A 22,394-nucleotide genomic window follows, 5' to 3' on the forward strand; every position below is an offset into this window, starting at 1 on the left:
AAAAACACCAGGGGGGGGGGGGGGGGGGGTGGGTTTTTGGAGGTCGGTAACCCGCGGAACAGGGGGTCTTGCGCGATCCGCCGGCAGCGCGAAATGTCCCTAACTGCTGCTCTGTTGGGGTCGCAAATGGAGGGAAAGATATTCTTTAGATATACATGGCATCCGTCGACAACATTCAAAACGAAACTGTGCGCAGGCTGGGAAATCAGGTGATGGATAACTCAGATGCGGATTTTGTCTTTGCGACATTCATGGAGGGCAAGACAGACAAGACTATGAATCACGAGATGGCTGAAAGGATAATCGACAGAATGCCGGACGGTGACTACCGCTTGGAGTTGACGTTCGTGAAGTATTTGGACGGCGAGTGGGTGATAGAAAAGGGCCGTAATCCCATCAGGGCGTCTGGTAAGCAGAATTTGTTCGTCTTGAATAAGCATACGAGACCAGGGGCATTGGAGGGAATTGACATGCTCTTCTATGAGGTCGCTTACCCGGTTACCGTTGTCATTTACGGCGCGTACGAGATTAAGGAGCCGGATGTCAGAAAGTTGCGACCAATGCGACATCCAGGTAATTGTGTCGGGAAGTTGGTAAGAGAGTTCTTCGAAGATTCCTCTCGTGGCGGCAAGCTTACGCCAAAAAGAAGAGAAGCCATCAGGAAATGGGAAAATGACACTTATAAGACTGGAGGCTCTATTGAGAACATAAAGAAGTTAGAGACGGTCTTAGAACGTCGCATACACGTGAAGGACATCACCGACGGTCTCATTTACGAAGGGACGAAAAAATATGGAGGTAGAGGTGCCCCCATAATCATCTACCAACACAATGGACACGCTTGGCGAGAACTTAGGTTCCCCAAAAAGAAGGAAACTAAGGTTTATAAAGCATCGCCGTTGGCAGAATTGGTCCACGAGAATTCCGTTTGGTTGATGGACGCGGAAGGAAGTCAGTTTATGACGCAGGATGGTACTCTTTACAGGCCTCTAGTAGAACACCAACGCATTCAAAGTGCTTGTGAAACCTTAGGGGAAGACTTCTCAGACGAGGTCCTTAGCTCTCGTAGTTTGGACTTCTTAGCCGCAAAGAAGAGGAACGGATGGAAGTCCACGCCTAAGGAATTCGCCGACATAGCCAAAGCCTGCGTAGAGCATGGTCATGGAGGTCTGTGGAACATGGAGTATGACGAGAACGAATACGTCTCCTTAGACATGAAACATTGTTACCCTGCCAGTTTTAAAGGCCTCGGGGATTGTAAGGAGTATTACGACCGCTACGGGCATCCAGACTCACAATTCTTTCGTGTGTCTTTGCCAGGTAAATACGACGCCCCAGCTACGGGGTTCGTGCGGTTGACCACGTGGAAGTTAGCAAAGGGCTTACATCCAATAATTTACGCGTGGTATGGGAAACATCTGCAGGAGAAAGAATGGATTCCCATACCCCTGCTGAAGTTTCTCGAAGAGCGCGAGCTTCTCACGTACGCAGCGCATGAAGCCATACTTTGTCACTCTGCATTTACGCAATGGCTTCCGGAGCATAACCCCACCGCCAGAAGCGTCATAGGAAAGTTCACCCAAGGCGCAAAAGAAGGAGAAAAGCACATGCAGCGGCGTTTGATAACCGATGACGGAGAGTTGAGCTTCCTCGTAAAACGTGCACATGAGCAAGGAACTATGGTGTCCGTAGAGAAGTGGAATTATTTCATAGAAGGCCAAGGGGAACGGCAATGGAATGCGTTGTGTTATTACCAAGATCATCGCCCGCAATATTACCATTTACGCGCCAGCATGCTCGCATATGCGCATATTAATCTATTGTCAATGCTGTTGCGGTTTGACAAAGAGGACGTTCCACGCGTGGCCACGGATTCTTTGTATGTGAAGCCCGAAGTGTTAGAAAAAATGCAAGAGTTTTACACGGAGGACGAACTCGCGGAAAGTGGTCAATGGCGTATAAAAGATGAAGAGATAAAAGCCTGGAGAGAACGTGTGGAATACCACGGGGAACACGTAAAAGGTGCCACCGTCCCCACCGTGGAGCCATTGCCATCCGTCGACGACCCCATTTCTTACCAACGCTTCTCGTACCTGTACGGGCCGGGAGGCAGCGGTAAGACCACCAGGGTTTTGGAATTATTTCCTCGCGTGAAGGTGTTAACGCCGACACACCGCCTTGAAAGAGAATTGACGGAGATGGGTTACGACGCGCAAACGTACCACAGCTTCTTTCGCTGGAACGGTCAAAAGTGGGTGCCGGAAGCAATACGCGACATACCCCCGGTGATATTATGGGATGAGATTTGCACCGTGCCATTAGAAATCCTGCAGGAATTTGTAGACTTCCTCCGCGGAAAGTGTCAAGTTATATTTGCCGGAGATCCATGCCAACCTCCTCCCATTTGCGGAGAAATGCCCCATAAATGGTTAAAAGGAATGGTAGACCATGCAGAGGAAATCAACGCCGACTACCGCAGTAAGGACGAAGTGAGAAACTTAAAGGCGGAACTTCGGGGCCTCAGTGATGCCGAGCAAAACAAGACGCTGCGTAAACGCATCCGAGCGAAGTCTTACGAGGACTTCCTTACCACGTGGCATCCAGAGGATTTGGTGTTGAGCAGCAAGCGCGCAGCACAATCGCGAATACAGAAAGATTTGTTAAGCGTACACCGCGAAAGATTCCCTGGCCATTTGGTGCCCGTTTGCTACAAGCCCCACGATACCCGCATGCAGAAGAGAGACGTGTGGGTGCCGGGCACCGACGTCCAACTGCGAAACGCGGTAACTCATGATAAAGTCTGGGTGCCTATGGGAAAGGTTGAAAAAATAACCTCCCATCCAGATTGGCGTTTGGGATATTGTATGACAGTCCACAGCGCGCAAGGGCTTACCATAAAAGAAACCTTATGGATCATAGACCAGCGGTTATGTTGGAGTAATTTGATATATACCGCTGTGAGCCGTGTGGAGCATGCCAAACAGTTGCGGAGGGCTTGGGGTCCGCAACTGCGTTACGATAAGACGCCAGAGGACGTAGCCAAAGAGAACATTGCTAAGAAACTCCTTCGCTACAAGCGGCACGACGAAGAAAAAAATATGACGTTCGACCTATGCGTGGACGACGTCTATAAGAAAGGTGCAAGGTGTGCCAAATGTAACATACCTCTACTATGGAGGTTTGACCCGAATGACGATCAGCAGTTCTCCGTGGATCGCATAAATAATAAACGCGGGCATTGCAGAGGCAACGTAAGACTGACATGCCTAGAGTGCAATCGGGCGCGTGGAGCAGCACTACTCTGAGTCTTTGGGGACCATGAGCAGCTCTTCCTTAACCAATCCGCGACTTGGGCCATCTAGGTAATACAACACGGGTTGCCCTTCCTTGGTGACGGACTTCGAAATCTCATACGTTTCCAAAGACCAGTTAGGATCCGTGGCTCTCTTACTGCCACCTTCGAGTTCCCCCGGCTGATAGAGGTATCTGACCACTATGTCGCGGGGGAGCTTTTTTTCCTTCAGTCCGACCGCCCTCGAACTTCTGACGTAGGACTTGTGTTCCACGTGTTTCTTTTTTATGGCATCCTTGGGTTTCATTCCCGTAGCCCTGGCCGCCTCGTTGTTCAAAGCCGCGACGACCTGGGGGAGCCTCTGAGTCCATTCCCTGTTGCGTTTGGAGGGATCTTCCAGCTCTTTCCAATACTGGTATCCAAAGAGACGCTCGGCCAGGGTCTTATTAAATCTTTCGACGATGCTCTGACCCCTGTGGTACTCAGCTTCAGCTCTCCTAATCTTGGTGTCGTGGTCTTTCAGGGTCTTGGTAACCACGCCCATAAACTCCGTCCCCGCATCCACTTGAAGCAGCTTAGGCCATTTCAAAACGCGCTTATAAATCCTACCTAGGGCTTCTGCGACTTCCCCAGAATCCTTGCTGGTTATGGGTTCGGCGTCCTTGTATCTGCTTGCGATATCAACTACGGTCAAAGCGTATCTATAGGTCTTTCTTCTCACCTTGTCGTGCGGTAAGAAAAGCAAATCCGCCTGATGAACTTCATTGGGGGCATTTACGGTAAAGCTGGGCCTGGGAATGTACTTGGGCACGGGAAGATAAACCTGCCAGAGGGTTTGTTTTCTTAGCCAGTTCTTAGCCGTTTCATCTGATACCCTGGCCGCGGTCGCGAGTTTCTTGATAGCCGACGCTCCTCTCCAATAGCCCTCAGGCCCATAGTAAATCCTTTTAAGTTTGTCCTCTACGCGGCCCATTATATGAATTCCAGGACGAGATTGATCTTACGTCCGTTAAAATCCACCGTCTTTCCGTCCACCTTAATGGTGATGTTTATGCTTTCTACCAAATTAGACAAATCATAGCTCAAAGAAATGGGAGTGTATTCTACCAGGTCAAATGGATTACCCTTAGGTAGGAATTTGGACATAAGAGAAGACTTTTCTCCATTGTTGTAACTATGAACCAAGTCGCAATAGACTTCGTAAGAGGATGCGACTTTCCATTTCACAGGTATGGCTGTGTTGGTAATCGTCTTGCCTGAGGCACATAATAAAGATCCCAATGGGTCAGACTTTCCAAAAGTCATTGAATAATTTGACATATTATGTTTGAGGGTCATTTCGTGCGGCAATCCTGTGGTGAGAGTATAACCGTGTTTTGCTAATTCCTTGGCCAGTGTGATTGGTGTATAATGTCCATCGGGCAGCAATACGGCTTGATAGTTAGATCCTCCTGTATGCTCAGTGACTATGCCCCTAATCAGGTTATACCAAGAATTGTACAAAGAGCAACTTATGAGCCGAACCTTATGGGCTTTAATGGGGGGATTCAAGTAAGTGGTAAAGTCATTCTTGTCGCTTTCCAAAAAGACGATCATTATATTAGATACGCCAAAGCTACGCCTCCCGCCAGCCCTGCGACTCCTACAAAGACCAATTCATTGTCTTTTTGTTTCTTAGAAGGCTGGTAGTAATTCTTAAACTGAGGCTTTCTTAACCTAAAGTCGGGGTGCGCCTGTGCATAAAGTCTAAAGGCGTAGTCTGTATTTTCGAAGTTCTTATCCGCCTGCATCTTGTCTTGGTAGTTTTTGTCCAACCAATCCCTGTAAGCTTGTCTTTTTTCATTCCAAGCCGCCACGTCTCGCTGATATTTCTCCAGCGCTAAGTCGTGCCTCTTCCTCTCAGCGGCTAAATCTCCGCTGCGATCACCTCTAACTAATCTATCCAAATACTGACCACCATAATTAGCTCCAGTGAATGCTAAGGCTGCAATAACTCCACCTGCGACCACGCTAACCATTTATATATTACGCCGTAGGGAGGTACTTTTCCTTCCGTAGGTAATCCTTTAGCATGATAGCCCCGCCTACGGCAGCGGTCATTTTAGCAAAATTAGCGAAGCTCTTGCTTGGGTCTTCAGTAAAGTCTTCTTTGAGCACTTTCTTACCCACCCAACCAATACCCGCAACGATGGAAGTAATGATAGCTGCTTCTTCAACAGTTTTCAACAACGCGGTCGACATTATATTACAAAGCGAGAAGGTTATTACTCCATTTCAGGGATTTTGCTTTTTCTAACCTCCACAGGTGCGTGCACGGGCGCGTGATATGTTGGTGGTTCTACCTTTTTCGTAGCCCGCCATTGTAAGTAGAGGCTGCCTGCTGCTATAGCGACTCCTAACGCGCCAATGACGTATCCCGGATTCCAAAAGGATCCCTCTTCTTTTTCCTCCACCTTTTCTTCTTTTTTGGCTTTGTTCTTCTTGTTCATCTCCGCGAGCTTCTTCCCCGCGGCAACTCTGCCTGGAGATTTAGCCTTGGTAATCTTTTGCTCGGGCTGCTCTGCCTTCGACTCTGGTTCACTCATTTATATCTAAGGACTTGAAGGACTTGATAAGTACTTGACGACGACTTAAGGATGACTTGACAATGACTTGACTAAGTACTTGACAATGACTTAAGGACGACTTGACTAAGTACTTGACAATGACTTAAGGACGACTTGACTAAGTACTTGACAATGACTCAAGGACGACTTGACTAAGTACTTGACAATGACTTGACTAAGTACTTGAGGTGACTTGACTAAGTACTTACGAATGAGTTGACTAAGTACTTGAGGTGACTTGATCAGGTACCTCAGTAAGTGCTGCCTGGAAGACCTTTTCGACTTCTCTGTCCTTCTTGAAGTCCTTCCAAGAGGCACCAAAGGTGCCCGCAAGTTCCTTCAAGTCGACATGCTGAGCTACGTGCAAAGCCACAGAGGCGACTGCCATTAACTTACCACACTTTAAAGACAACCACCCGCAGGTTATCTTAAGTTCTTGGGCGATAACATAGTCATCTCTTATGTCCTTCTGTAGTTGCTCCACGTCGTCTATAGGCAGCGCAAGTCCAAGCAATTTAGTTGCAAGTCGGATAGCGGAGTCTGCTACGGCGTCCGTGGTCTTACTTGCAAGGGCAGCCTCGTACCTCTTATGGAACTTTTTGACTTCCTCTTCTGACAACTTATTAACCTGCTCATGGGTAAGTTCCTTGCCTATCATTTCTTTGCACTTCCCAGAAGACACAAGGATGTTAAGTTGTTCCTTAAGGTTACTTTCATCTAGCTGCGTGGGGACTTCATCTATCAACTGCTCAATCTCCATATATGTTAATGGAATACGGAAACCTCAAAGAGAAGATCATCTTGGAATGTTGGTGCGTCTTTAAATGCCGCATGTATTCGTGTAACTGTTCCTTGGATATCTCACCTCCATAGTCGCTTAAGATGGTTTCCAGGTCACTACGGCTCGGAGTATAAAATACGACAAGTGAACCTATGTTTTCCCTGAAAGGGCTTAGAGACGCTGGTAAGCTGCTGGAGAAGCAACCAAACGCTGATATTGTCATGTCTACCGCTGAAGGCGAGTTTAACCGAGCTCGGAGGTGCGTCTTTTTACGTCGTCCCCGCAGGCAATGTCATCCAGTATGAGTAGTGTCTGCGTATCTTTAGGGAATTGTTTGTGCCAAAACTTCAAATGGCTGGATAACTCGTTAGGGTCTAAGATATCCACAAAGAAGTCGTCATCTTTCACTCCTATGCCTTCCCAGGTGCGGTTATTCACGTAGGTGGGGCATAATAGCACAATATAGTCAAAGCGGTATCTAAAGGGTCCTAATAGCTGCTCCACTACGAACTGGGTCTTTCCGCAGCCGGTGGGTCCTACTATCAGAGCATTGCAGGGAATATGGTTCGGATCCATTATATATACGATGGACCCAGTGGAAGCAGTAAGAAGGATTGCCGCCGACGCAAAAGATAAAAGAGACACCATAGAAATGCAAAGGGAGGAGATCGATCGGCTGCGGGAGCGCGTGCAGGAATTGTATGATGAAATGTGCAGCCTGAAGCGCGCGGAAAGGTTTGGTGCGCTTTTGACGATGGCCGGTTGGGCAAAAGAAAGCATTAAGGACTTTATGCGATATCCGCTGTAGAGTCGTTTAAAAGACACTTCAGAATGTTAAGTATAAGGTTGTTAAGGATGTCTGCATGTGCTGTTTAAAAGACACCTTAGAATGTTAAAGATAAGGTTGTTAAATTGTTAAGGATGTGTGCGTGAGCTGTTTAAAAGACACCTTAGAATGTTAAAGATAAGGTTGTTAAGGATGTCTTGCATGCTGCTTTAAAAGACACCTAAGAATGTTAAGCGTATGGTTGCCAAATTGTTAAGGATGTCTGCATGCTGCTTTAAAAGACACTTCAGAATGTTAAAGATAAGGTTGTTAAATTGTTAAAGATGTATGAGTCATTTAAAAGATGTCTTAGAATGTTAAAGATAAGGTTGTTATATCGTTAAAGATGTGCTGTTTTCATTAAGAATGGGATTTACACAAACCTTATTCTGAGACATCTCTTAAAATAGTAGTCTTAACAATATGACAACCTTATACTCAACATTCTAAGGTATCTTCTTTTTCTTTTAAACAGCATCCTTAACAATTTAACAACCTTATCTTTAACATTCTAAGACATCTTTTAAATGACTCATACATCTTTAACAATATAACAACCTTATACTCAACATTCTTAGGTGTCTTTTAAAGCAGCATGCAGACATACTTAACAATATAACAACCTTATACTCAACATTCTTAGGTGTCTTTTAAACGCAGCTGTATGCTCCTGCAGACTTATTTTAAAAGACACTTCATAATGTTAACAATAAAGTTAAAAATACGTTATATTGTGGTTAAGATACACTTAAGTATAAATGAACTGTTCAATGTGTAAAAAGGTGTTCAGCACCAAGCAAAGACTACAATACCACGTTCGTCGTGGCGTTTGCACAAAGAAACCAATTAGTAAAGTTTGTAAGGATTGTGGTAAAGAATTCAGCACCGTTCAAAAGATGCGACAACATCAAGACAAACGCATTTGTGGGCTTTGCAAGGGCTGTAATAAGGAATTTCCTAACACCTCCGAGCACCTGAAAAGGGGCGTCTGCTAAAGAAAGCAGACAGTGTAGTTTCTGTAATAAGATACTAAGCAGTCGTCAACGTTTACAAACGCATCGGAAAACACATGAAGTCAACTATCGATTTCTCTTTGGGAGCTACGACTTGGAAGGCGTGGATTGCCACCAATGTGCGGATATGATGTAGTCGCTGCCCGCATAAAGAGGATTACTTAAGGAATCGCATAGATTACCATAAGAAGATAGTCCGTACTTACCCCTCTTTCGAACGCGCAGAATGCGTTCCGTGGACTAAAAGGGAGTATTGGAGGCAGGAGTGCGATCGTTGTGGTTGCATCAGAGAAGAGGAACATATCTTCAACTGCCTCGACAAATAAACGTCCTTAACAATATAACAACCTTATACTCAACATTCTGAGACCCTTTTAGAATGGGGTTTGCGCAAACCCCATTCTTATTCTCATTTATTATTAGATAATGAAAAATAAGAACCCCTTTAAAGGTATATGCTAGCCTACGCAGCCGCAGGATTCCTAATCACCCTTTCAATATATGGACTGTATTACGTGCGAACTACCAGCTGATTGCATTACGCCCCCAAAACCGCGTAAAAAATACACCTGCCTTCATTGCGGCAAGGTATTTCTTGAAGGATCCCATCGGTGCTCCGCGGCAGACATTACGAATGCAGAGGACTCTCAGGCTCATACTTGACTACGTCAAATACCCACCTGCCATCCTTTTTACCATGGCTCATAACATGGGTAACGTCCTGCCCTTCGATGGCGTACCTTATCCTATCGGGCGCCCAAAGGGTGTATGTTCTTTTTTTATTCTTTAAGACCAAACGCAGGCGGTCCAAGTCTTCAAAGACCACATAATTCTTTATCTCGTAAATCTCCCCCACCTGCAAATCGCGCCAGTGCGTTTGTATAAACTTTAACTCGTTAAATTTATCCTTGTCCATATATTCTATGAAATATCTTTAAGTGTGTTGCCAAAGTCTCCGAGGTTTTAAAGCCCTTACAACACCACCTGCAGGGAATTCGTAGGTGTTCAGCATACGTAGTGATCTCCCTGCAAATGACATCGTAGTCGCTGCTTATGAGCACCTTATAGCCGTTTTCTTCATACCTCTGTAAGAGTAGTTGCTGATCCTCAGATAACCTGCCGTTGCCTTTTGGGGTCTTTAGCTCTATGCAGAATCCACAGTAATGCGTATGCGCATTCAAGATCATTAAGTCGGGTTGACCGCGTTGATATCCTTTCTGCCAGCACTTTATACGTTTGCCGTCCGAATCCTGCAGTTCGCCTAGACCAGGGGCTATGAGCATTTGGGGGTAAAACTTGCGGATGTAGTCCACCACCTTTTTATGCAGGTCAAACTCATTTTCTATTTTGAATACCAACTTGTTTGGACCGTCAAAGCGCTTGTCTATTGCATATTTACCCGTCTTACGCAGCGCGGGTAGGACTTCCTCAAAGACCCAATCACGAAACTCCACAGCTTTGGGTAGTTTGGAGCTAAATATCAGTTCGTACAAACCAGGTTCGGATATAAACACGGCATTTGGTTGCGTAGTAAAGGAGCGGTGATTCGCAGCCCCTTGTAGATCAACCCATCTTTTCTGGTATTTCTCAGATACGTGTGCTCTAATTGCATCTCTAGGGCGCTCATAGCCCAACGCCAAAGCCACCTCCTTCGCTTTGAAGTACAAAGTTTCGCCTTGCACTATGCATTGCAGTTTCGTACCGTTGTTTTCAAATATTTGCAGCATTGTATATCTAAGAAATATTTTAACCCTAATATGCAACGCTCTTTAACTGATTCATTTCCACGCTCAGTTGCGCGTCAGACACGACGAAGACGTAGCAGTTTATATTATCACCGTCGCCCGCACTGGCGTTTTTGGTGCGCTTGATCTCCAATGTTATGCCGTCCTGCGTATTTACTAGACGTAAACCCTGGCCATGTAGGTCTTCGTCGTTAATGGTGCGCATATCAATCCACAGCGCATACTTATCCTTAAAGAATTCCTCGGGGCTAATTTGGTCGCCAAACTTGCGCATTGCCTCCCTGTACACATCTGCGGGCTTTATCCCCTGCGAGTAGACCTTGTTTGGAACGCCGTTGATATTCACGTTGACGTTGGTAATGTTGGGGTTATGAAAGGCCTCGGAGTCGCGCTTACCGGCCTCATAGGGTTTGGCAAACACCAACATCAACCCCGTGAGACTTCTTCGGGGGAGGTTAATGCTTTGGTTAATAACCTCATCCGTCTTATCCAGGAAGCTAAACGTCTTATGCATCACTACGTGGTCGTATAAGAATGCCTTTCCGGAGCTGTATTCCATGCCGGCGCTACGGGCCAGCTCTTCGCTGTACACGGTTTCGTACTGTAATTCTAGATTAGTGATAGAATAAGGATCCACGGCTCCACTGATTGCGCTGTCCATGCCTCCTAGAATGTTCGTAGTGTCCGCCAAGGTTACTTCAAACTGTAACTCTGCCAATTGTCTGGGGTAATACACGCCATGGTTCGTAATTACTTCAAAGTCCAAAGGGATAACGTATTTGGTACCGTACGCAGTTACTACCCTTGTTGCGTCTGCTACTGCGGTCGCATCGCCGGAGTCAGTAGGCGCCGGGTTAGTGTCGCTGCGAAGCTTACGAAGGATAACGCTTCCGATTCCCTGCTCTATCTTTTGTGCACGGTCAAAGGCTGTTAGCCATAAATCTTTATACGTGGTGTACAGATCGTACCTATTCAAATCTAAGAGGGATTCCCCGGCAAACTTGATTCTCATCTTAGAGACGAGGTTCCTACCCACGTTATTGACGGCATAGCGCTTGTCCTTGGTGCTTGGTTGTATTGCTAGGTCAAACCTTAACGCCAGGGTGCCAGGAACCAATACTAGGTTATCCGTTAGGCGGGGAACGCCCACATACAGGGTTTCTCCAGGTTTAGCGCTGCTGGGCGTGAATGTGACCCGGTGAAAGGTGCGTTCTGCTTTCAGTCCGCCAACCTGCTTAGGTAATACGTTGGGATTTAACTTTGAGCTTATCATATATAATGGAAGTAGAAGGAACGGATTTTGATCCCCTTACCGAAGAAGGTCAAGTCGACATTAACGATGAAGAATATGAGTCTTTACTTCCTAATGACAATGTAGACCCCCGAGGCCTTTTTGAGAAATTGCTGAACAAGTATGGCGTCAGGGCCAGCGATGCTATGCGTTCTTTGAGAGATAAATTCAAGTCTAAGAACCCCCACACGCCCATTCCAGAATACTTACAAATGGAATCCCTTGGCGTGCGGTCGGACTTAATAGCGAACATCATCGAGGACCTAAGGGAGCGATACCCAAACATAAACCTGGCTCTCTTAGACATCCAAATAGGAGACAAAGGGCAAGTTCAAGTTAGAGAATCGGGTAGGGAAAAATGGCACAACCTGTATCAAAGGAAGAATTCCAGCCTGCTTAATAACCAGCTTCCAAAAGGAGTCACAAATGCGCTGGGAGCGCCCAACTTGACGATGCTAAGCACTTCGACTCAAAGGGATACAGAAGTTGCCAGGGAGGCCTTTGTTAGTCGCCTTTCACTGCCGGGTAGCGAAGATGCCCTCAGATCCGCAATCAGACTGCAAGAGGAGCGTCAAGAAAGACTTAGCCAATTGGGGAGCGACGAGACTGCTGAAAAGGAAGCACTTAAGAAGGAAATACAGGAAAATAACATAACCATCGATGACCTTACGCGACAACTTGATGACGTAACCAAGGAAGAAGGCGGTATCGTCAGTCGCTTCGAAGCCGTCCAAGAGGAAAACCAAGCATTGCAGGAACGTATAAGAGAATTGGAAGACGAATTCATTAAACAAAATGAACTAACTACTAAAAGCCATGCCGACGAAATCGTAGACTTTAGGAATAGACTTTCTAAGGCATTGGACGAAAAAAGCGACGCAAGGAATCAGCTAAGGGCTGCTTTGAATGAAGCGGCGGGAAAAAACACGGAACTACAGCGCTTAGGACAAGAATTAATGGAGTCTGTTGACAGAGAAAGGCAATTGATGGTGGACAAGGCAGTGGCGGAGGAACAAATACGGCAACTTCGACAGGCCGTCGAAGACTTGGAGTACGAAATAGATCGACAGCGAGTAATAATCGAAGATCAAACTCGCCCTGAAGAAGAAAGGGAGGCAGCCCAAAAGGAAGTAGAAACCCTTCAGGAAAGACTGGCGGAATTACAAACGCAAATAGAAGGTAAGAAAAAGGAGCTGGGGCTTACCACCAAGGAAAAGATAAAAAGAGCCCTTTTGAAGTATGGCGTTCCGCTGGCGTTTGCGGTTGCTATTTCGAGCGTAGTAGGCGTGATCTTGTCCGCGCTTAAGGCTACAGGCGCGGGCGTAAAGAAATTAGGCAATGGGCTGACGGACTTGGGAAAAAAGATGGCAGCCGGTCTTCCTGGGCTGCTGGGTTCGGTTGTTTCCTTGGCACTTAGGGCCGGCGGAGAACTGCTGAAGTTCGTGGGGAATAACATTTGGATCCTCGTAGTAGCTATTGGAGTGGTACTCCTGAAGAAGATGAAGGGTTAATCTTATCCTTGTATGTTATGTCGGGCTTATCGTCGTCAGCCGCACGAGGCGTCCTCGACTGGGGATAAGTAAAGATAGTATTAGCTCCGCCTTGGTAATGCGGAACTAGCGGTATGGCAGTCATGGTGCTAATGGTTCTATGATTGTAAGCATCATTAGGGTTATTGGCGCGCCCGTCCATGCTATTTATGTAGGCCACACCACTACTACCTTTACCGTCGGGGTAAATCTGTAACTTAGCATACTTACAATTAACCACCATTTGAAACGTGACCGCGTGAAACGACTCGCCGCTAAATGGATATGGTTGCACCGTAAAATGAGTAGGCCTCCGAACATTAGTTAACGTTCTAAGGGGCGTTAAAGGTTCATTATTCTCGTCAATCAGCCTAAATCCTATAATACAGGTATACGCTTGGGTAATGTCAATGCTACAAATGATCAATGCAAGGCCTCCAACTTCAACCCACATCCCAATATCGCACCAGGCGCGATCATCGTAAGTTTCATCCTTCAAGTGATAAACGTAATGGGTTTCCTTCCGATGTGGATTCATATATTTAAAGACTAAGCACCGTAAGAGTGCTGATGGTTGCGTGGTTATAAGGCTGATCTCTTTGATCCTCTATGCTATTCACGCAAACGCTCCCACTGTCGTCTACGCGTATTTGTAGCTTTACCTTTCCATGACAGTCGGTAACCATATGAAAAGTCCAAGTCGTAAGATTCTCAGCGCTATTCGTCGGTGGTTCTACGGAGAAATGTACAGGCTCCCTGTTGTTTGTCTTCGCGCGCATAGGCTGCAGTACGCCATTGTCATCGCAGAAACGAAATCCTACGTTGGCATGGCTGCTCGTGCCAATGCAAATACTACAAAGGATTAATTTCTTCCCTGAGTAGTTCAAATTCACGGACATGCCCGTGACATCAACCCAAGAGCTCTGGGTGTATTTTTTCTCGCCTGTGTAAGTCGTATAGACACAATCTACTCCAGCTACGTAGGGGTTGTTCATCGCCATATATAATAGCTCAGACCAATGCTTGCAGCTGCTAAGCCGGCTTTTAGTAAGTTATGGTCATATTCCTCGGTAACCTTCTTTACTGGTTTCTTTGGTGGCTTTTCTACATGCGCCTTCTTTGATGGTTTTTCTACCTCTTTTTTTGGTTTCTCTACGAAGTGAGTAATGCCCTTGGTCATGTCAGAGTTCACGTCATTCACCCCAAACTTCATATCCTTAGTAGCTCGCTGCAGCTTGTTGTTATAACCCACAACGGAATTGGTGTTAATAACCAAATTACTTGGCATTAACCAACAACCAGGCGACAAAGCGTAATCCAGTCGCACTTTAGACTGCTGCACCGCTAATTGATATCTCTGCACCGACTTGGATATGTCATTTTCTGTTATTGCAGACTCAAATAAAGTTAGGAATTCTTCTTGTGTTTCCCGCGAAGCACCTTGGAATCCAACGATGGGGCTGCGGGTATTTACCTGCGCTCCTAAGATGCAGTACACGAATGCTTCAATGCTGCGGTTAATCCTGGCTAGGTTTCTTAGACCTTTTCCTTTCATCAACACGAATGGATCCCAAGTGCCGAGGTAGTTCGATTGGATTCTGGTAATTAATGAATTATTACTCTTATCACCACCCATATCACCGAACTCTAACTCATTACTTGGGTATTCCTGATGTCCGTAGTCAGCCGGCTTCTCACCATTGGCACCCCAAACGTAAACTATACCCAGCCCATGCGTCTTACCCTCCTTATAACGAAAGTCTCTTTGCTGTGGTTTGAACTCATTAATTAGCCTTTCTAGGGCTGCGGCGTCATATCGATTATTCATTGGATTAAATGCCTTATCTCCCGGTAAAGGTACGTTAAGCTCCTTCAACAACCTCCTTACCGTAAAGGCAACGTGAAACCGCATAAATGAAATGTGAAACATGTTCGCGGCAACACCACAACCTTTAGTGGCGGCCCAGACAGCAAAGTTTAACTGCTGCGGCCAATATCGCATATTGGGTCCTGCTAACCATTCCCTGGCCTCTTTACCCGACGTATGCTTTAACATCGTATCCCCATAGATATTCCTTACTACTATGTCAAATGATTGCTTACCCACTGAAATCTTCAGGAACGTTACCATCGTTTCAAAGTCGTTTACACCACCTTCGGCGTCGTAAAATGGATAATCCTCCTTGGTCATTAATAGATTCCTTGGAAAATTGGGTGTAGCTTCCTGATGCACCGGCGTAGGCTTGGGTTTTGGTGGCCTTTCTTCATGAACGGGGCGTACAATCGTCAATCGCTGCACCTGATTACCTACTTGCTCCAGCTTCGAATGTTCCAAGTCTGCATTGCTGTACATTCTGGAGCCGTTAAAGTAAATCCCATCGGATCTCCTTTCGAACATACTAGGGTCTGCGTACGGAAACATCTTCCTAAAGGCCCTCCAGTTGGCATAATCCATGTTGTTGTGATGTGGCTGCTCCTCTATGTTATTTCCAAAAGCGTCGTACATTAGTATATAATGGATGTTATACCATCAGCACCTCCACTTTATCCTGATTTACCTAAGGAGGAACCTAACGAATTAAACGCCGAGAACTTTCGTCTGAATAAAGCGAACTTAATACTGGCTTACTTGGAAGGGCAAGCGAAACACTACGAAGAGGTTAGGAAAAAGTACGCCAGAGCCCGAAGCATACTACATAAAATCGCGATAACTTCCGGCTCCATGTCCGTGGCGTTAACAGGCACTGGCGTTGCTACTTCGCTTACCGGGCCTGGAATAGTCATTGGCATTCCTTTGGCAAGCGTTGGAGCTGTCTGCGGCATTGTTTCCGCTGTTACGACAGGCATTATAAAGCAACTGTCCGGTAAGATATCCAAGCACGACACTCATATAGCCCTGGCAAGAGCAAAGGCTAACACCATCGCCGACTTGGTGTCTCAGGCTCTGCAGGACCGCCGCATAGACGACACGGAGTTCTCTTTGATCCTCGCGGAGGAAAAGAAATACGGAGAATTAAAGTCAGGCAATAAAAAAACCATAGTGAAAGATCTTTCCGAGGAATCTCGCAAAAAGATCTACCAGGAGGCAAAAGAGGAGCTCCAAAGAAAACTCGCTCAGTAGACATCTACTTTGAAAAGAACGTAGGGGGATTTCGACTGCACATTTCATCTTCTCGGAATCCATTCTAATAGGGGGTGGTTGGGGTCTATTTTGTAAAATATTTCGTAAATTACGTCGGGGTAATAAGGAATATCCTTATCCAGCCGACAGAATAACCACTCGGCCCTTTGCATATCTGGGACATGAGGAATACGCCTACCGGTAATTTCAGACAAAAGATAGGGAATAGCTTTGTAATATTTCCCTAGCTTTAATTCTTTCAATGTCTTTCGTAGACTTTGTGGGGTTGGCTCTTCCAAATTGTCCATGATTTTCTGCATGTCTAAATATACCGGATGTAAACCTTGGATATGACTCATCCAGTCTCGGAAGTATTTTATTCTTTTGTATGGGGTCTTCTTACGACCTCCATTGGCGTAATACTGTTCTCTGGTAGCATTTGGTACGGCATTACGAATATTCTTACCACACTCGTAACACTGTGCTGACGTGTCGTCTTCTATTTGCATTTTTTTACCACAACACCAAAAGGGTTCTGGCTTAAGCACGTTAACTTTAAGCCTTAAACAAATCACACAGAAGTCGTTAACGAACTTCTTACATTCATGCATCGTATATCTAAAGAATATCTTTTCCTCCATTCACGACCCCAACAGAGCAGCAGTTAGGCACCTTTCGCGCTGTGTGCCGATCGCGCAAGACCCCCTGTAGGGCGGGTTACCGACCTCCAAAAACCCAGGGGGGGCTGGTGTTTTTCGATATGTGATTTTTGGCATTGTGTACCGTCCGCGAGTCCGCCTAACTGCTGCTAGTGTGAATGGTAGGCCTAACCGAATAAATAAAAATTCGGATTCAAATTTATCTGGCATAGTGTGGATGGGGCCAAAGTGTTTACATATAGAGATGCTGTACATGTTTAAATATATTGATATGGGTATCGATGACTTCCTGAAAAGAAATAACTGTATTGAACTGGGTGTTACTTTTATGAAAAAGCTGTTATTAAAATTGTTTCCTGGTTGGCCTGGGGTACATGTTTTATGAGAGCACACAGCCACACCTTCTCTAATGACTAATGTTAATGAACGAAAAGAAAATTTATCCAATAAAATCCTTTGTGTGCTGAATAGCATTATGGTAAAGTGATCTGCCAAGAAGTTAATTGCATACTATGATGGCAGAAAACCTCTAGGACGAGGCAAGAGAGGCTGATTTGTGTTCACGTAATGTAGCAAAAGGCAATTCAATTATTTAGAAAAGATACCCTTAAATGCCATTAAATCCTAATATTCACCTCAACAAACTTTAGGTAAATTGTTCATTTATCTCAATGTTTACTAAAACTGACATTTTGAGGAATTTTCAAGTTGGAAAATCCGGAATCGTAACCTGGAATGGCCCTTGGACTGGATTTCGGTAAGGTGGATCTCCGGATCGAAACACTTGAAAAACTACTTTTCTTCAGTCAAATTTTATGGGTATATGTTAAATAGCTAATAAAACATATTTTAGCAAGGAAATTAAATTGATTAATTGCTTTTTTCCACAATCCAGTAAGTTTACCAGTTTTCAGTCCAACTTTATATTCCTTAGTTCACATTCCAGTTCACATTCCAGTCCCATGCTTTTCTGTTTCTTATTCATTTATCAAATACTTTTAGGCCTGAATCTGGTCTCCCCCTAATAGCATGGCTGTCCAACAGCTCTGAGTTGTCCAGCCTCATACCACTATACATTATTGTGTTATGGAGTATCATACAGCTCAGTACTAACCTAAACCCATAAATATCTTTATTGATACCCTGAAACAGCCTCGATCTGGACTGATCAAAGAAACCCAGCCTGAGACCCTAGAGGTGAGAGGCAAGTACGCTACCTCTACATCACCCTCGGTCCCCAGACCTATGCTACTAGTACTGCTGATCTGATGGTGTGTTACCTTCAACAGGATATCCACTAGAGTAGAGTAAGTTTTGTATGGCTTCCAGTGTAATGGTTGTTGCTATTATTGGTGCTGCTGTTGTTATCTTTGCTTCAGTCATTGGTGTTGAAAGCCATTCTTCTAAAAGCATATTGTTCTCATTCTGTGATTCCTATTAAATGGTGCGGCAATGAAAATATAAACAATATTATATTATAATATTTATCCCCTATGACCTCCCCTTTGTGTAGGTGGAAAAGGGGGAACGAGTTATGAGAAATTTGTTTATTATAGGAAGAAATGGGGATAAGTAAAATTTATTTGTTGTAGATTTAAAAGAATTCTAAATTCTAACTTTAATTAAACCAGTAGAGTGCTCACACTGAATCCGTGAAACAAATACTAATTTTTAGCACTAAATTGTGATAATTAAACAATAGAAAACAAAGGATTCTGTATGAAATAGTACTAATTAGTACTAATTAATGTTCACGGTTTTAGTGCGTGCAATCTAGTATTATTTACAATTCTATTTTGTTATTTTACAAGTTATTGTGTTTAGGGGTAAAGTGGGGTGTTAGATTGCTTTATCAGTGCTATTAGATAGCTTTATAGGTGGTGATGGAGGATGTTTAGAGACCTTAGATTTCTTTCTTATTCCTTCTAGCATTTATTTTCTAAAGTATTAATTTATTGTTTAGTCTAATGCGATTTTTCATTGTTTTAATCGCTTAATTTATTCAAAAAATATTACTGTTTGTATTATTTCAGCCTATAGCCTCAAGACTTATAAAATTTTTTCCGTATTCATTCGTTTCTAGATCTCAACGCAATTTACTTTACAAAACTCATTTTTTTATCAAAAATATTTTTTGAAAATATATTAAATCTAAAATTCCACGGATATTACATTTAATGATCTTGCAAACCATATTTTTTTAAATTGTGTAAAAAAATTAATATTAAGAAAACCTTGCGAATAACAAAATTATTTTAATATTCTTGTCTGGGAGTTAATAGTCGGGGTTATTAGGCCAAACAAGTCTCCTCACAACTCTCAAAACATTCCGTATTTCTTAGAAGAATCTAAACAAGCTCTGCTCTCATTCCATTCCTGCCTTGACGTGTAACAATTTATATGAAAAAAATATATATCAGACGTTAAACGATTCCAAATATTTTATTGTCTTTATTTATTTTTTAACTCAACCGAAATAAATATGACTTTATTTTGTTTTTGCTTAGTAAAGCGTAGAATAAGTAGTTATACTAATCTTTACTCGATTCAAAACAGTTGTGATATTGAAACTAAATGTACATATATCATTGAAATTCTGAACTTATGTTATTGAGAAAAAAAATGATGAAAGCCCGAATTTTATATTCATAGTTTGATATAACCTTAAATTTGAATATGAATTAACTTTTTCCTCGCCTACACAGTTTGTTCACTCGTCTGAATATCAACAAATACTCGGCTTTAACTCATGCATAGTACTAAAAAAATAAATAGATAGCAATTTATTTTTTTATAGATTTTAAAAATCAAGTAAATATGAAGTAAAAGGATTGATAATTTTGCTTAGTTACCTGAAGTTTAGATGGATCGAACAAGTTCATCAAAGATTGAGTCTCTGTAGTCATGATTGCATGTGAAGACCTGACGAGTCAAAACAACCAGCGTATTTCAAATCAATGTTATCCTAGATTAAAGCTGCACTTTCGAACAAAACTATTTCACTTTGAATAGCTAGCATCGATGGTTTTTTGGTGAAAAAATGCTAACTTAGCGAAACGTGATTGAAAGTGAAAGTTAATGTAAGCAGCATAAGAAAGTTTTGGATACTATGAGTAAAAAAATCTGAATATGTATGTATGTTTTTACGTACATAGAACAGCGTGAAATCAAAACTTGTTTACTTCCTTCAATACAAGTTTACAAAAATTACTTGACGTAAAATAATGAGTGTTTTTGCGAGTCCTACCTGGCAAATATCGGTGATATCCCTCGCTAAAGTCGAGCTGAAGTATCTCAGTATAACCGATGTTTGGATATGTCTGGGCAGAACTATTCCTAGAAACGAGCTACTCAGTAATTTCAGAGGTCATATGAATATCATTGTTGTTCTTCTGTGGAAACCCCCCATTTCCAAGAAACAACACATTCTTTGGCTTCTGATTGGTTGTTTATTATTGGCCCTTCCTTATATGGACAAGGTGGGTGTTGGGTAATTTTCACATGACTCCACTCATATTGACGATAGGTTTTGACGGACCAATCAGAAGGCTGGAATATCAAATTACCGGGAATCCCCAAAATCTTAAGTGACGTCATAGGTCATATTCTATTTAGAGCACAAACATAACTAGATTATTCAAAGATTCGCTTTGTAAACGTTTCTTTTAAGATGTTTTCGAAAAGCTAAGACGGCTATTAATCTCGAATCACAAAATCATCATTCTGGTTTTTTTTGTGGCAAAGATTAACGTACTCTGATGAATAAAAATTCGCTGTAAAAATATGGTCGCGAAGCGTGATCCAGTTGTCCCATGCAGCGTTACAGTCAATAATATATTCATTACAAGCAGAGCTTTTCGAATTGTTAAAAAAATAAGACAAACAAATCTAAGTAAAACAAGTTAAATTCTTGACATTTTTAAAGATTTAAATTCATTTTCGATTTAAAAGAAAAAGAGGCGTTTAGGTCCGTGTACCTTCCGGCCATTTGATTTTTAAAAATAAGAAAATTGAATTTCGTTCACCAATTTTTTTGATTTTGTTGTTTTGAGAGTAAGAAATTACCAAAAATAGCATTTTTTTAATTTTTGATAATAAGAAATTAGCTTTTTTTGATTGAAATCTAAAAACTGAAATCAATTTTCAATTTTCAAAAAAACAAAAATTGAATCGTACAAAATTTACTCTAACGGGGGAGGGGTAAGACAAGTCGTGACTCTGTCCCAGGACCTTATCTGACAATGCATAATGTGCATTCTGATTAAAAATGGCCGCACTGTTGTCAAACAGAGGTGTCATTCGTATGTTTTACTATTTGGCATTAATCTTGGAAAGTTTTTCGTGGATTTTAAACACAGCTGGAACCGAAATAGTTGGCACAATGTAATTCAACGCTGGAACCTGAATATTCTGCCAAACGTTATAATCGTCTCGATGGTTCGGTGAAAGGAAAGGCTTGGTTTTTAACAGATTTTTGTATTATATGTCATTGGCCGGCGAGATGCAGCATTGGAGATGCTTCAAGCAAGAATCAAAGCATTTTTTAAAGAGTATAATCGTTGGATTTGGCTTTTTTTTGTGTGGGTTTATTTGGAGTAAGCTTACGCAAGACAAGACAAGACAAATTATAACAACAACAATTTCCTTTTTATTGCTAATAATTTTGGATTAACTGTGTGGAAATATAAGCTTACAAGGCAAGAACGCAACAGGTATATATCAAAATGCTTTAAAAAATTCATTAGCATTTACTACAGTAGTACTACAACTTTATGCAGTACATCCTAATCAATCTACCAAGACTCAAAGGGATTCATGAAAACGAAATCCTGCTTCATGGCTAAGGGTATTATAATGTTGATGTACTATGTGATTTGAAAATTGGCTAATACTCCAAATAAACCCACACAAAAAAAGCCAAATCCAACGATTATACTCTTTAAAAAATGCTTTGATTCTTGCTTGAAGCATCTCCAATGCTGTATCTCGCCGGCCAATGACATATAATACAAAAATCTGTTAAAAACCAAGCCTTTCCTTTCACCGAACCATCGAGACGATTATAACGTTTGGCAGAATATTCAGGTTCCAGCGTTGAATTACATTGTGCCAACTATTTCGGTTCCAGCTGTGTTTAAAATCCACGAAAAACTTTCCAAGATTAATGCCAAATAGTAAAACATACGAATGACACCTCTGTTTGACAACAGTGCGGCCATTTTTAATCAGAATGCACATTATGCATTGTCAGATAAGGTCCTGGGACAGAGTCACGACTTGTCTTACCCCTCCCCCGTTAGAGTAAATTTTGTACGATTCAATTTTTGTTTTTTTGAAAATTGAAAATTGATTTCAGTTTTTAGATTTCAATCAAAAAAAGCTAATTTCTTATAATCAAAAATTAAAAAAATGCTATTTTTGGTAATTTCTTACTCTCAAAACAACAAAATCAAAAAAATTGGTGAACGAAATTCAATTTTCTTATTTTTAAAAATCAAATGGCCGGAAGGTACACGGACCCGTTTAGTAGC

At 42.9% G+C, this 22,394-nt stretch overlaps 1 protein-coding gene across 1 annotated transcript; it reads right to left on the reverse strand.

The window, feature by feature from the left end:
* Positions 1-12,950: 12,950 nt before the first annotated feature.
* On the reverse strand, positions 12,951-20,271 carry LOC148906111 (uncharacterized). Its single transcript, XM_089039201.1, has 3 exons — positions 20,111-20,271; positions 19,716-19,785; positions 12,951-18,297 (listed from the first exon to the last, which is right to left on the reverse strand). Exon 3 carries the CDS (start codon positions 15,587-15,589, stop codon positions 14,075-14,077), a length of 1,515 nt encoding a protein of 504 aa, XP_088895327.1. The 5' UTR covers positions 15,590-18,297; positions 19,716-19,785; positions 20,111-20,271; the 3' UTR covers positions 12,951-14,074.
* Between the last annotated feature and the right edge of the window lie 2,123 nt (positions 20,272-22,394).

The sequence above is a fragment of the Actinia tenebrosa genome, unplaced genomic scaffold (genome assembly GCF_029948245.1).
Source record: "Actinia tenebrosa isolate PJP-AT-01 unplaced genomic scaffold, QUT_ActTen_1.0 PGA_scaffold6__47_contigs__length_16458017, whole genome shotgun sequence".
Classification (NCBI taxonomy): domain Eukaryota; kingdom Metazoa; phylum Cnidaria; class Anthozoa; order Actiniaria; family Actiniidae; genus Actinia; species Actinia tenebrosa.

What these genes read in the sequence shown, in the direction of transcription:
- LOC148906111 (XM_089039201.1), bottom strand. Translation starts at nt 15,589, where the DNA reads ATGTACGACGCTTTTGGAAATAACATAGAGGAGCAGCCACATCACAAC.